Source organism: Saimiri boliviensis, chromosome 20 (genome assembly GCF_048565385.1).
Source record: "Saimiri boliviensis isolate mSaiBol1 chromosome 20, mSaiBol1.pri, whole genome shotgun sequence".
Taxonomy (NCBI): Eukaryota; Metazoa; Chordata; class Mammalia; order Primates; family Cebidae; genus Saimiri; species Saimiri boliviensis.
The window spans coordinates 41,041,718-41,056,910 of NC_133468.1; the positions used below are offsets into that span (position 1 = coordinate 41,041,718).

The following is a 15,193-nucleotide window of genomic DNA, read 5'->3' on the forward strand; positions in this document are numbered from 1 at the left end:
TGTATCTTTAGTAGAGACGGGGTTTCACCATGTTGACCAGGATGGTCTCGATCTCTTGACCTCGTGATCCACCCGCCTCAGCCTCCCAAAGTGCTGGGATTACAGGCTCGAGCCACCGCGCCCGGCGTCTCTATCTTTTTAAGTAAAAAAAAAAAAAAAAACCCACACTGGCAGAGCATAGTTCTTTCCAGCTGTTCCCATGAACAGGCTTCAGGACAAGCCCAAGCAAAGCAGGAAGCAGTGGGAGGGGGAACCCAGGCTCACCCCCTTGTCTGCTGCGTAGTTGGAGTTGGTCACGAAGGTCACAGGCCGGGAGGGATCCACGGCTTTGGTGTGAGTGATCACCATCCTGTGCACAAAAGGCAGAAGACACAGGTTCCGTTGGTCCACGTCGGGCTCAGACACCCTCCTGTCCTCTCTGTCGCGTCTTCCACCGCCAGAACGTAACACAGGGCCAGGCACGATGGCTCACACCTGTAATCCTAGCACTCTGGGAGGCTGAAGCAGGCAGACCGCTTGAGGTCAGGAGTTCAAGACCGGCCTGGCCAAACCCCGTCTCCACTAAAAACACAAAAATTACCCAGGCATGGCATGCATCTGTACATCATTACAATTTACTTTAAGTTCTTTGAATAAAAAATATGCAACTGGCCGGGCGTGGTGGCTCACGCCTGTAATCCTAGCACTTTGGGAGGCCAAGGCAGGTGGATCACTAGATCAGGAGTTTGAGACCAGTCTGGCTGACATAGTTTAACCCTGTCTCTACTAAAAATACAAAAACTAGCTGTGCGTGGTGGCTCGAACCTGTAATCACAGCTACTTGGGAGGCTAAGGCAGGACAATCGCTTGAACCCAGGAGGTGAAATTGCAATGAGCCAATATCATGCCACTGTAGGCCAGCCTGGGCCACAACGCGAGACTCTGTGTCAAAACAAACAAAAAAAATAAAGAAAAAACCAAACATGGAACCTCTGCTTTCTTCCCTAACTGGAGATATATTTCAATACAGGCACATGTTCCTCTAGTCCTAGACCAAGCTCTCTAACATCACTCACTCTCCCCCAGCCCCCAAATCCTATCCCCTCAGAGGAGTGGCCCCCCTTGCAGGTACACAGAGCTGGGGTCACTGGGCTGAACACTGCTGAAAATGAGGCTGACTCCCTGAAACAGCTCATGAACATAGGAGTGGATGGGTTGTGGATTCGGATGGGATATTTATTAATGCATCAAGCAAACGGAGTTGGAGCTGGGAGGCAGGCATGGGGCTGGGTGCTAGGTGCTCAGGAGTGACTCAGATCTAAGCCCACAGGTCCTGGGCAGCGGGAATGCAGACATGTACACAGAGAAATGGTGCAGGTGCCAGGCGAGGTGGCTCACGCCTAGAATCCCAACACTTTAGGAGGGTTACTTGAGACCAGCAGTTTGAGATCAGCCTGGGCAACACAGCAAGACCCTGTTTCTACAACAAATTTAGAAATTAGGGACAGGCCTGGTGGCTCACACCTGTAATCCCAGCACTTTGGGAGGCCAAGGTGGGTGGATATGAGGTCAAGAGTTCGAGACCAGCCTGCCCTACGTGATGAAACCATCTCTACTAAAAATACAAAAAAAACCCACAAAAAACCAAGCTGGGCATGGTGGCGCACAGCTGTAATCCCAGCTACTCAGGAGGCTGAGGCAGGAGAATTGCTGAACCCAGGAGGTAGAGGTCATAGTGAGCCAAGATTGCACCACTGCTCTCCAGCCTGGGCAACAGAGCAAGACTACAGCTCGGGGCCGGCACAGGGGGACCTTAAATCTTAGTCTGGCAGTGCACACCTGTGGTTCCAACTATCTGGGAGGTTGAGGGGCAGGAGGATCACTTAAGCCCAGGAGGCCGAGGCTGCAATGAGCCGTGATTGCACCACTGCACTCCAGCCTGGGCAACGGAGCAAGACCCTGACTCTGAAAAACAACAGAAGAAATACTGTGAATAGAAATGACAAGTGGTGGCAGGAACTGGGGTCTACAAGACAATCAACAGAATTTGGACTGGAGAGTCAGGGACAGCCTCTTCAAGAAACGGCCCTTGCCAGGTAGTCCCAGCTACTAGGGAGGCTGAGGTGGGAGGATCGCTTGAGCCCAGGAGTTCTGGGCTGTAGTGCGCTATGCAGATCGGGTGTCTGCACTAAGTTTGGCATCAGTATGGTGACCTCCTGGGAGCAGGGGACCACCAGGCTACCTAAGGAGGGGTGAACCGGCCCAGGTCGGAAACGGAGCAGATCAAAACTCCCGTGCTGATCAGTAGTGGGATCGCGCCTGTGAATAGCCACTGCACTCCAGCCTGGGCAACATAGCCAGAGACCCTGTCTCTTAATTTAAAAAAAAAAAGAAAAGAAAAAAAACAGCCCTTATGCCAAATTGAGATCACCAGGAGGGATGAAGGGAAGAGGCCGCGGACAGAGGGACCAGTGTGTGCTCAGAGCTCCCGCGCCCACTCAAGGCCTCCACGCTAGACTTAATTCTTTTTCCGAGAGACAGTCTCTCACTCTGTCACCCAGGCTGGAATGCAGTGGTGTGATCTCAGCTCACTGCAACCTCCGCCTCCCAGGTTCAAATGATTCTCCTGTCTCGGCCTCGCAATTAGCTGGGATTACAGGCACATGCCACAATACCCAGCTAAGTTCTGTATTTTTAGTAGAGATGGGGTTTCACTGTCTATTGGAGAGGCTCGTCTCGAACTCAAGGTGATCGACCTGCCTCAGCCCCCCGCAAGTGCTGGGATTACTGGCACGAGTCACTGCACCAGCCTAGATGGTTGTTGAAGCCTGTTCTCCTCTTCTCTTTCCTCAGCTCTTTTCTTTTTTTGAGATGGAGTCTTGCTCTGTCGCCAGGCTGGAGTGCACTGGTATGATCTCGGCTCACTGCAACCTCCACCTCCCAGGTTCAAGCAATTCTCATGCCTCAGCCTCCCAAGTACCTGAGCCTACAGGCACCCGCAACCCCACCATGCCCAACTAATTTTTGAATATTTTTTAGTAGAAACAGGGTCTCACTATGTTGGCCAGGATGGTCTCGATCTCTTGACCTCGTGATCCACCCGCCTTGGCCTCCCAAAGTGCTGGGATTACAGGCGTGAGCCATCGTACACAGCCCATTTCTTTTCTTTTACACCCTCCCCCATCATTCCTCTGCTCATCCGAAAGCTGTGGCTGGCACAGGACAGAACAGAATCACCAGCCTCAAGTTCCAAACCCATACTCTCCAACAGCCAGGCTCTCTGACAGGAAGCTTCAAAGCTTTGTGACAGCCTGGCTGACCCTCTCCAGCCAGGGCAACGCCTCCAATGTCTGCCCGAGAAAACAGGCATCTCCTCTGGCCACCTCCCAAAGCAGCCTGTCTGGAAGCCTCAGGCACCTGCTCCTGGAAGTCTGTACTCACCACCTTCGCAACAAAACTCCTGTCTGCCCAGTCCTGCCGAGCACAGCCCCGTGCCCCCGAGCTCTGAACTGTCTTTTGCCCAAACTGGGATGACTCGTCAGAGCCTGCTGCAGACTTGGCTCAGCCCAAAGCACTCCCACGAAATTGGGGTGTGGCGTCTGCCTCCAGGAGCATTTCTACAACCTCTGCTGCCTCTAACGCAAGTGAAAAATCCACCTCTGAACGCTGAGTTAGAACTACATGATTGTAAGGAAGAAAAAGGGGCCGAGCATGGTGGCTCACACCTGTAATCCCAGCACTTTAGGAGGCTGAGGCAGGGGGATCACTTGAGGCCACGAGTTGAAGACCATCCTGGCCAACATGGTGAAACCCCGTCTCTACTAAAAATACAAACATTAGCTGGGCATGGTGGCTCACACCTGTAATCCCAGCACTCTGGGAGGCCAAAGCGGGCAGATCACCTGAGGTCAGGAGTCCAAGAGCAGCCTACCCAACATGGTGCAACCCTGTATCTACTAAAAAATGCAAAAGTTGGCCGGGCGCAGGGGCTCACACCTGTAATCCTAGCACTTTGGGAGGCTGAGGCGGGCAGATAATGAGGTTAAGCGACCGAGACCATTCTGGCCACCATGGTGAAAACCTGTCTCTATTAAAAATACAAAAATTAGCCGGGCGCGGTGGCTCAAGCCTGTAATCCCAGCACTTTGGGAGGCCGAGGCGGGTGGATCACGAGGTCAAGAGATCAAGACCAACCTGGTCAACATGGTGAAACCCCGTCTCTACTAAAAATACAAAAAAACAAAAAATTAGCTGGGCATGGTGGCACGTGCCTGTAATCCCAGCTACTCAGGAGGCTGAGGCAGGAGAATTGCCTGAACCCAGGAGGCGGAGGTTGCGGTGAGCCGAGATCGCGCCATTGCACTCCAGCCTGGGTAACAAGAACGAAACTCCGTCTCAAAAAAAAAAAAAAAAAAAAAAAAAAACAAAAATTAGCCAGGCACGGTGGTGCACACCTGTAGTCCCAGCTACTCGGAAGGCTGAGGCAGGAGGATCCTTGAACCCAGGAGGTTGATGTTGCAGTGAGCCAAGATCACACCACAGCACTCCAGCTGGGCAACAGAGTGAGACTCCATCTCAAAAAGAAAGCAAAAGTTAGTGGGGCATGGTGCCATGTGCCTGTAATCCCAGCTACTTAGGAAGCTGAAGCTGGAGAGTTGCTTGAACTCAGGAGGCAGAGATTGCAGTGAGCAGACATTGTGCCAGTGCACTCCAGCCTGGGCAACAGAGCAAGACTCCATCTCAAAAAAAAAAAAAGCGCCGGGCGCGGTGGCTCAAGCCTGTAATCCCAGCACTTTGGGAGGCTGAGGCGGGTGGATCACGAGGTCAAGAGATCGAGACCATCCTGATCAACATGGTGAAACCCCGTCTCTACTAAAAATACAAAAAAATTAGCTGGGCATGGTGGCACGTGCCTATAGTCCCAGCTACTCAGGAGGCTGAGGCAGGAGAATTGCCTGAACCCAGGAGGCGGAGGTCACGGTGAGCCGAGATCGCGCCATTGCACTCCAGCCTGGGTAACGAGCGAAACTCTGTCTCAAAAAAAAAAAAAAAAAAAAGCAAAAGTTAGCTAGGCGTGGTGGCACACATCTATAATCCCAGTTACTTGGAAGGCTGAGGCAGGAGGCTCACCTGAGCCTGGAAAGTGGAGACTGCAGTGAGCCCAGATCGTGCCACTGCACTCCAGCCTGGGTGGCGAGACTCCATCTCAAAAAAATAAACAAGAAAAGGAAAACCACAGTTTGGGAGGGTAGCTGTGTAACTGTCCGGGTACAGAGGGCTCTCCCATTGGGCTGGGACACGAGGCTGATCAAAGACAGCACGTGCCCACCCCAGCCTGCCACCCGCCAGGATCTCGTTCTGGATCAGCCCAGGGCAGGCAGGGGGCACTCACTTGAAGTAGTAGCCAGCAGACTCCAGGGAGGACGCAGGCTCGTTGGCCACTGACCACATCACCACAGCGGGGTGGTTCTTGTCCCTGCGCACCAGCTCCTCCATCACCCGCATGTGGTGATTCATAGACATGTTGCTGAAGTGCTGCCTGCGGGCCAGGAGGGAAGGGGCAGCGGTCACGGTGAGGCCCACGGGCTGGGCAGGCGGAGCAGGTGTGCGGTGGGGACTCACGGTAGCACCAGGCCCACGGCAGGGCACTCATCGATGACCACAATCCCGTAGCGGTCACACATCTGCAGCACCTCCTCCGCGTAGGGGTAGTGGCTGGTGCGGAAGGCGTTGGCCCCAAGCCAGAGCAGCAGATTGAAGTCCTTCACCAGCAGCGTCCAGTCGAAGCCCTTCCCTCGGATCTAGGGGACAGCAGAGCCCAGTGACCCCGTCCCTGTCGAAGCTGCACTTCCTCCGAGCGTCAAAACCCTGGAGCCACCCCAGGAGCCCCTCTCTAGCCCCAGCGCCGGCCCCACCGCGGGCGGTTTGGAGCCATTTGCCTCACTGCCCTGAGCTCAACTGCACTCAGCTGCGCAGAGAAGGCGAACGTGGAAGGTGACCGGAAGCAGCCCATGAGGACCCAGGAGCCCCAACGCACGTCCGCATCCTCGTGCTTGTTGACGCCGTGGAAATAGAAAGGTTTTCCATTGATGAGGAACTGGCTCTCTGTGACAGCCACGGTTCGGATCCCCACAGGGAGCGTGTAGAAGTCAGACACAGGACCAACTGACGTCTGTGCCGTCAGACGCACCTACGACAGCCAAAGCACCAGGGGTGAGCACCTGAGCCCCATCCGGCCCGCCCTCCGGCAGGAAGGCCCCACGCACCCCAGCAGCCACCTCTGGGCCTGCAAGCAGAGACACAGCAATCAGAGGCTCTGCCCTTCCCTGGCTGATCCTGGGACCTGCCCTCCAAAACCAGGCCTTCCCCTTGAGCAGACGAGGTGGCTCATGCCTGGAATCCCCAGGCCCTGTGTGTCAGTGAGATTCCAACTCTAGCCAAAAAAAAGTGTGTTTTTAGGCCGGGCGCGGTGGCTCAAGCCTGTAATCCCAGCACTTTGGGAGGCCGAGGCGGGTGGATCACGAGGTCAAGAGATCGAGACCATCCCGGTCAACATGGTGAAACCCCGTCTCTACTAAAAATACAAAAAATTAGCTGGGCATGGTGGCACGTGCCTGTAATCCCAGCTACTCGGGAGGCTGAGGCAGGAGAATTGCCTGAACCCAGGAGGTGGAGGTTGCGATGAGCCGAGATCGCACCATTGCACTCCAGCCTGGGTAACAAGAGCGAAACTCTGTCTCAAAAAAAAAAAAAAAAGTGTTTTTGAGACAGTCTCAGTCGCCCAGGCTGGAGTGCACTGGTGCGATCTCAACTCACTGCAGCCTCTGCCTCCCGGGTTCACGCAATTCTCCTGCCTCAGCCTCCCAAGTAGCTGGGATTACAGGCGTGTACCACCAAGCCCAGCAAATTTTCATATTTGTAGTAGAGACCAGGTTTCACCACATTGGCCAGGCTGGTCTCGAACTCCTGGCCTAAAGTGATCTGCCAACCTGGTTCTCCCAAAGTGCTGGGACTACAGGTGTGAGCCACCATGCCCACCGTTTTGTTGTTGCTGTTGTTGTTTGTCTGTTTTTTGAGACAGAGTCTCGCTCTTGTTGCCCAGGCTGGAATGCAATGGCACAATCTCGGCTCACCACAACCTCGGCCCCTCCCCGGTTAAAGGGATTCTCCTGCCTCAGCCTCCTGAGTAGCTAGGATTACAGGCATACGCCACCACGCCTGGCCAATTTTCGTATTTTTAGTAGAGAGGAGTTTCTCCGTGTTGGTCAGACTGGTCTCAATCTCTTCACCTCAGGTGATCCACCCACCTCAGCCTCCCAAAGTGCTGGGATTACAGGCATGAGCCACCACGCCTGGACACAAAAAGATTTTTTTAATTAGCCTGTCATGGTGGCATGTGTCTGTAGTCCCAGCTACTCAGGAGGCCAAGGCTGGAGGATTGCTGCAGCCTGGGAGCTCAAGGCTACAGTGAGCTGTGATCACACCATTGCACTCCAGCCTGGGTGACAGAGTGAGACCATCTCAAAAAAACAAAACAAAAACACGGCCTCCCACCAAGGGTGGGAAACATCAGAATGCTCAGAGGACCGCACCTGCCCATTCACCTGTCCTGGGCTTCCGCCGAAGCCAGGGCCACCAGCTGGGGGCAGAAGACCTCCCTGAAGCAGGTCCCAAACCACCATTACCTCCAATGAGTATAGGTAGGCGGGGCGTTCGTGCATCAGGTACGGCCACCAGAGGTTGGCACCCGGCACCTTCAGCTGGCCCTGGGTCCCAGTCCCGTCGGCCACGACTTTGTTTTCCGCATCCAAAAGACGCACTTCCAACTCGAACTGGCTGCCGCGCTTGACGGAGATCTGGTAATTCACCAGCCCTGCAGGCGGCGAGAGAGACCAGGGCTGAGGAAGGAACACAACCTGTCTCACACAAACGGGAGCGCCCCGCAGCCTTCTCCCAGGCAGCGACGTTTCTGTTGCTTTCCTTTAATTTTAAAATCTTTTTTTTTTTTTAAGATGGAGTCTTGCTCTGTTGCCCAGGATGGACTGCAGTGGCTTGATCTCGGCTCACTACAACCTTTACCTCCAGGGCTCAGGTGATTCGCCTGCCTCAGCCTCCCAAGTACCTGGAATTAGAGGTGCCCCCTACCACCACGCCCTGCTAATTTTTTGTACTTTATTAGTAGAGATGGGGTTTTGCCATGTTGGCCAGGCTGGTCTTGAACTTCTGACCTTAGATGATCCACCCACCTCAGCCTCCCAAAGTACTGGGAGTTCAAGAGCAGCCTGGGGAACATAGAGAAACCACACCTTTCCTAAAAATACAAAAATTGGCCAAGCATGGCGGCTAATGCCTGTAATCCCAACACTTTGGGAGGCCAGGGCAGGCAGACCATGGGGTCACGAGATCAAGACTAGTCTGGCCAACAGAGTAAGACCCCATTTCTACTAAAAATACAAAAAAGTATCTAGGTGTGGTGGTGTCTACCTATAATGAGAGCTACTCAGGAGGCTGAGGCAGGAGAAATTCGTGAACCCCTGGAGACGGAGGTTGCAGTGAGCTGAGATCGTGCCACTGCACTCCAGCCTGGGTGACAGGGAAAGACTCCTCAAAAAAAAAAAAAAAAAAAACTTTGCTGGGCATGGTGGTGCGTGCCTGCAGCCCCAGCAGCCCCAGCGGCCCCAGCTACTTGGAAGGCTGAAGTCAGAGGACTGCTTGAGCCAGGAGTTGGGGGCTGCAATGAGCTGTGACCTTGAGGCAGGATAGGTGGTCAAGGAAGTGACCGTGTCCTACAGATGTGCCGACCACGGCGTGAAGATGTGACATGAACAGGCACGTACAGCTACTACATGTGTACACCCAGAGGACGACCCAGAACATGCTTACAGTTAACACCTCTTCCAGTTTCTCAGGAATTAATTATGCAGACTCCCAGAAAGGGAGTTTCCCCAGTAACACTCAGCACTGTCTCATCCTTACCAGCAGCCTGCCCTGAACTCTCTCTCTCAGGGGGAACCACGTATTTTTCACTTCACTTTTTTGAGACAGGGTCTCACTCTGTCACCCAGGCTGGAGTGCAGTGTGGCAATCTCAGCTCACTGCAACCTCCACCTCCTGGGTTCAGGCGATTCTCCCATCTCAACCTCCCGAGTAGCTGGAATTACAGGCACTCGCCACCACGCCCAGCTAATTTTTTTGTGTTTAGAGACTGGGTTTCACCGAGCTGGCCAGGCTGGTTTCAATGCCTGAGCTCAAGTGATCCACCAGCCTTGGCTTCCCAAAGTGCTGGGATTACAGGCATGAGCCACTGTGCCTGGCCTATTCTGCAATTAATTTCCAAAATACTTTTTTCTTTGCAATAAATTACTTTATACTGTATCACCTTTGCTGTGTGACTTTTGTTTAAATTTTTATTTATTTATTTTTGAGACATGATCTCACTATGTTGCCCAGGCTAGTCTCGAACTTTTGAGCTCAGGAGATCCGCCCACCTTGGCCTCCCAAAGTGCTGGGATGACAGTCATTAGCCACCACACCCAGCCTAAATTCTTTTAAACTTAGAACTACAGCCCCACAACAGCTGTCAATAATCTCACACTGCGCTCCAGCCTGGGCAGCAGGGCAAGACTTCATCTCAGCAGAAGAAAAAGATGTATTTTTAGATAACATCGAAAGGAGAAAAAAAAAAAGATATATTTTAAAAAGGAATAGGCCGGGCATGGTGGCTCACGCCTGTAATCATAGCACTTTGGGAGGCCCAGGTGGGTGGATCACTTGAGGTCAGGGGTTCAAGACCAGCCTGGCCATCAAGGAGAAACCCCATCTTTTTTTTTTTTTTTTTTTTTTTTTTTTTGAGACGGAGTTTCGCTCTTGTTACCCAGGCTGGAGTGCAATGGCATGATCTCGGCTCACCGCAACCTCCGCCTCCTGGGTTCAGGCAATTCTCCTGCCTCAGCCTCCTGAGTAGCTGGGATCACAGGCACGCGCCACCATGCCCAGCTAATTTTTAGTATTTTTAGTAGAGACGGGGTTTCACCATGTTGACCAGGATGGTCTCGATCTCTTGACCTCGTGATCCACCCGCCTCGGCCTCCCAAAGTGCTGGGATTACAGCCTTGAGCCAACGCGCCCGGCTGAAAAAGAAAATTTTTAAAGACAAGGTCTCCCTCTTTTGCTCAGACTAGAGTGCAGTGACATGGTCATCGTTTCCTGACCCCTTGACCTCCCAGGCTCAAGTGATTCTCCTGCCACAGCAGCTGGGACTACTGGCACGAATCATCATACCTGGCTAGCTTTTGAATTTTTTTGTGGTGATGGTCTCGCTATGTTGCCCAGCCTGGTCTGAACTCCTGGCCTCAAGTGATTCTCCTTGTACTCTCACTTGCAAAGTGCTGGGATGACAGGCGTGAACTGCCAAACCTGGCCCCTGAAACTGCCTGTCCCTTGAGCACCATGTGCAGCAAGGGGAGCTGGAGAGGGGATGGTACCGTGGGGAGGGACGGAGGGGAGCTGGCGAGAGCCACACCTTGGGAAGGGACAGAGCGGAGCTGGAGGGGGCGGCACCATGGGGAGGGGCAGAGGGGAGCTGGCGAGAGGGCATAGTGGGAAAGGACAGACAGGAGCTGGTGAGGGCGGCACCGTGGGGAGGGGCAGAGGGGAGCTGACGTGAGGGTGGCACCGTGGGGAGGGACAGAGAGGAGCTGGTGTGAGGGTGGCACTGTGGGGAGGGGCAGAGGGGAGCTGGAGGGGGCGGCACCGTGGGGAGGGGCAGAGGGGAGCTGGTGTGAGGGTGGCACCGTGGGGAGGGACAGAGGGGAGCTGGTGTGAGGGTGGCACTGTGGGGAGGGGCAGAGGGGAGCTGGAGGGGGCGGCACCATGGGGAGGGACAGAAGGGAGCTGGTGTGAGGGCGGCACCGTGGGGAGGGGCAGAGGGGAGCTGGTGTGAGGGCGGCACCGTGGGGAGGGGCAGAGGGGAGCTGGTGAGGGCGGCACTGGCACCGTGAGGAGGGGCAGAGGGGAGCTGGTGTGAGGGTAGCACCGTGGTAAGGGGCAGGACTGCCACCCTGGGCTGTGTGACCTGAGGCCAGACCCCTCTTCTACAAGCGAAGTCAACCACACAGGTGATTTCGGGAGCCTGTGCCCGCTCAGACAGTCTGGATTTAGGCTTTGTAGGTGGATGGGCACCTGTAAGGGTTTAGAGATGCCAGGAGAAACTTTTCCTGGGAGAGCTTTCCCAACAGGGAACAGAGCCACCTGGGCCCCGCTGAGGGCGGATCCTACCAGAAGCCCTCACCGCTGTCTTGCTGCACGCCGGTGGTGACGGTGATGTCATCGATGTAGGTGGTCGGTGTCGTGTACAGAAGCACAGACCGCTGCAGTCCCGCGTAGTTGAAGAAGTCAAAGTCTGTGTTCTGGACAAAGTAACCCTTGGGGTACCTAGGGTGGGAAGACTGTGGTTTGCTGGGCCCTTGCCCTGGGTCATCCCTAGATCCAGAGCCTGCTCTTCGAAGGCCACCCTGTCCCTAGCAGGAAGACCACGGGCTGGGGCAGGACAGTACCCACCTGGAGGCATCATTCATGTAGCGGATGGTCCCTGGTGGCAGGGTGGAGGGGGTGAGCGTGTTGTTGATGGCAATAGTGACGCGGAGGGGCAGGGGCCCCACTTGGACCAGGCTGCTGATGTCGACCTCAAAGGGGAGGTAGCCACCCTCATGCTCAAGTGTGTTGATCCCGTTCACCCACTGCAGACACAGGAGACATGGGGAGGGGGCAGCAGGTCGGGGTATGAGGAGGGGCCCTGCTATCGGATACTCCCTCTCATAACCTGCAGCATGGGACTCAGAGGCCTGCCAGCTGCACAGGAAGAATGGCATCCCGATGGGGCAGATGAGGCCACCCATCCCCCTACACAGGGCACACCCCAGGGCTGGGCCCCCACCATCCCACCCCAGGAGACAGGCTGTGGGTGGCAGCTGGCGGTCCCATGCTGTTTAGCAGCCATGCCCACCACCCACACCGCCTGCTCCTGGCCACACTGACCACAATGGCATAGGAGTGGGCACTGCCAATCCTTAGCACCACTCTTATGCGCGGGTCCTGGGTCCACCGCTCCGGCAGGGTCACCTCCCGTTCGTACCACACCCAGCCGACAAAATGCCGCAGCCGCCAGTCCTGGCCGATGTCGTTGAAGCTGGAGGGAACCGGCATGTCCAAGGTGGGGCCTGACTGTGGAGAGAAGAGCGGGGATCAGCTCCTAGGCCCCGAAAGGGATCCCGGACCAGCGTGCTTCACAGCTGTGCCCCCAGGCCTAGCACATGCCCTGACACATGGCGGGATTCCTGGTGCAATGGACAGAACTTGCTGATGACAGGTCAACTGCCAGTGTGGCCACGAGTTCCTCCTCGGAGCGAGAGAGGAGTGAGCCCAGGGCCACGTCCCAGACCCCCAGAAAGAAGGCTCAGAACCGTGACTAAGAGGCAGATGACCCACTGCCTGGCACAGGGAGGAAGGCTGGCTGGGGGGCTGGGGGGCTTTGCCTCGCACGCTGTGAGCGGGGCGCCCGCTGGCACCCAGGCCTCTTCCTCCTGCACTAAACGCCGCCAAGCCAGAAAAAGAGGATGTGGCCCAGGCAGAAGCGGCCCAGACCTCACCCGGTCCCACTGCTCTGCCGGCCACATCCAAGTCAGGAGGGGAGCAAGGGTGGCGTCCTTGGCCTGATGTCACACCCCGTCCAATATCTGAACTCGGAAACCAAGGAACCTTCCTGGCCCGGCAGAGCTGACCTCCGGATGCCCACACTGCCCCCTCCTCCGGATCCCCGGCCCGGCTCCGGCCGGACTGGCCAGCAGAGGGTCTGGATGGCTCACGCCCGTCATCAGCGCTGTGGGAGGTCAGTGTAGGGCGATGGCTTGAGGCCAGGGGTTCGAGACCAACCTGCGCCACGTAGCGAGACACCGACCCTACAAAGGAAGAGTCTTAGCGGTTGTTTTGTCTCGTTCTGTGTTAATAAGCCAGGCGTGGAGGCCCCAGGAAACTTGCAGGGCAGGGGCGGGAGGACCGCTCGAGCTGCTGGTCAGGACTGCGCCACCGAGCTCCAGCCTGGGCCACAGGGCCAAGCACAGTCTCAAAAAAACTTTTTAATTAAAAAGAACCCTTAAAAAGAAGGAGGCTGCCCGGGCTCACCGCCCTCCCGAGCCCCCTCCGTCCCCCGTCCCCCAGCCCCGCACCCACACGCCCGCTGACCTTTAACCCCCGCCGGGCTCCCGCGCGCCGCGCCGCCCCGCCCCGCCGCGCACCTCCCGCAGCGGCCGCCGGTACCACTGCTCCTCGAAGCCGCGGCGCCGCGTGTCGGAGAAGTCGGCGCGGAAGCTCCACAGGCCGTCCAGCGACTTGCGCTCCCGCGACGGGCTCTCCCGGGGGTACAGCATCCCGCCCTGCAGCGCCAGCGCGCAGCCCCACAGCAGCGGCCCCAGCGCGGCCCAGGCCGCCGCCCGACCCCGGACCATGCTTCCCGCGCCGCGCCTCGCGCCTCGCGCCTCCCGCGCCGCCGCCTCCCGCCGCCCGCCTCCCGCGCCGCCGCCTCCCGCCTCCCGCCTCCCGCGCCGCCGCCTCCCGCGCCGCCGCCTCCCGCCTCCCGCCTCCCGCGCCGCCGCCTCCCGCCTCCCGCCTCCCGCCTCCCGCCTCCCGCGCCGCCGCCTCCCGCCGCCCGCCTCCCGCGCCGCCGCCTCCCGCCTCCCGCCTCCCGCGCCACCGCCTCCCACGCCGCCGCCTCCCGCCTCCCGCCTCCCGCCTCCCGCGCCGCCGCCTCCCGCCTCCCGCCTCCCGCGCCGCCGCCTGCCGCCTCCCGCCTCCCGCCTCCCGCCGCCGCCCGGCCGCAGCCTGAGGGCGTAAGCGCAGTGAGGGCGGAGCCCGGCGGGCGTGCCGCGGGACGTGCCGAGCCCGCGGGCGCCATGTTGGTTGAGGGCGAGTGCCAGGCCTGGAGGGGAGGGCGGGGCGGGGGCTGGGAACGCGGGGCTGGGACTTCGGGGCAGCCGGACCCCCACACTCAGCCCCAGCCAAGAAGGGCGAGGTCTGCTCCCCGCCCCGGCCCAGGCTGGACGATGCGGGGCCGCAGGCCGGGACTGAACCCCTGAGATGGGCGGCATTCCCCCGTCCCTTCCAGGAGCCCCTCGGCCCGCTTTCCCCAGCCGGACTCCGAGCGGGCCCCGGGGGAGCCTCTTGCGGGGATGCGCGTCCTTGGGATGCGGCCGCAGCCTCGACCCCGGGCCCCGGGGGCCAGGAGCTCCCCCTTGGCGCTGCAGGCACAGAAAGATTCAGGGAGAGAGGCTGGGCACCGCGGGTCAGCACAGCAGCTGGGGAGGCTGAGGCGGGCAGACCACCTGAGGTCAGGGGCTGGAGACCATCCTGGCCAGCACAGGGACACCGTGTCTCTACTAAAAACACCGAAATGAGCCGGGCGTGCTGGCGCGTGCCTGTATCCCAGCCACTCCGGAGGCGGAGGCAGGAGACCCTCTTGAACCGGGGAGGCGGAGCTCGCAGTGAGCCGAGATCGCGCCCCTGCACTGCAGCCTGGGCAATAGAGTGAGACACCATCTCAAAAAAAAAAAAAAAAAAGTGTATTAAAACACTTTAGAAGAGGAAGGAAAGGAAAGGGAAGAAGGAAAGTATGACTTGAAAGGAGGCCAAGCTGGCGACCTCAGAAACCAAGTGCCCAGTTCGACCTCTTGACTCGAGGTTCCATAGATTGGCATCCTTCCCACATCTTGCCACTCCGGATTCCTTAGCTTAGGGCTCCTAACACACATTCTTCTTAGATCACAAAGTCATTCTCAGGGTCACATCAGGTACGGCCGTCAGGTGCCTCTGCCATGCAGAGAGGACCCTCGGGTCCTACGATCCTGGTCTAGACGCAATTGTGTGTACTCCCCACCCCCTTTTTTCATGCTCACCAGATTGACCTTCTGGAAATGGACCTTAATACTGGAAATGGAGTCCCTAGCGTAGTGAAATACATAGATTCTAGAAACAGACAAGGCCTAAAAGCTTTTCCCCAAATGTTTACACTCCTTTGATTTTCTTTTTTTAAAATTTTACTTCTATATTTCTTTAGTGGAATGTTTACACATTTAAATTAGGATACAGTTCACTGTTTACAAGGCAGCTTTAGGCCAAATTCAACAAAAGTAAGAAAAAGTAGGATGTGAAAGTTTATACGATA

At 57.0% G+C, this 15,193-nt stretch overlaps 1 protein-coding gene across 10 annotated transcripts in view; it reads right to left on the minus strand.

The window, feature by feature from the left end:
* GUSB (glucuronidase beta) overlaps positions 1-13,544 on the minus strand; it is a 31,167-nt gene extending 17,623 nt beyond the window's left edge. For 9 of the 10 annotated variants that reach the window (XM_074390751.1, XM_074390752.1, XM_074390750.1 and 6 more), the window contains exons 1-9: positions 13,272-13,544; positions 12,016-12,201; positions 11,539-11,717; positions 11,270-11,412; positions 7,665-7,852; positions 6,017-6,169; positions 5,602-5,780; positions 5,372-5,518; positions 265-349 (exon numbers count right to left, since the gene is read on the minus strand). In XM_074390751.1, coding sequence (XP_074246852.1) covers positions 265-349; positions 5,372-5,518; positions 5,602-5,780; positions 6,017-6,169; positions 7,665-7,852; positions 11,270-11,412; positions 11,539-11,717; positions 12,016-12,201; positions 13,272-13,481 — 1,470 coding nt within the window. In that variant the 5' untranslated portion in view covers positions 13,482-13,544. Of the gene's footprint in view, positions 1-264; positions 350-5,371; positions 5,519-5,601; positions 5,781-6,016; positions 6,170-7,664; positions 7,853-11,269; positions 11,413-11,538; positions 11,718-12,015; positions 12,202-13,218 lie in introns of all 10 variants that reach the window. The other variant, XM_039460327.2, reaches the window with a different exon arrangement.
* Between the last annotated feature and the right edge of the window lie 1,649 nt (positions 13,545-15,193).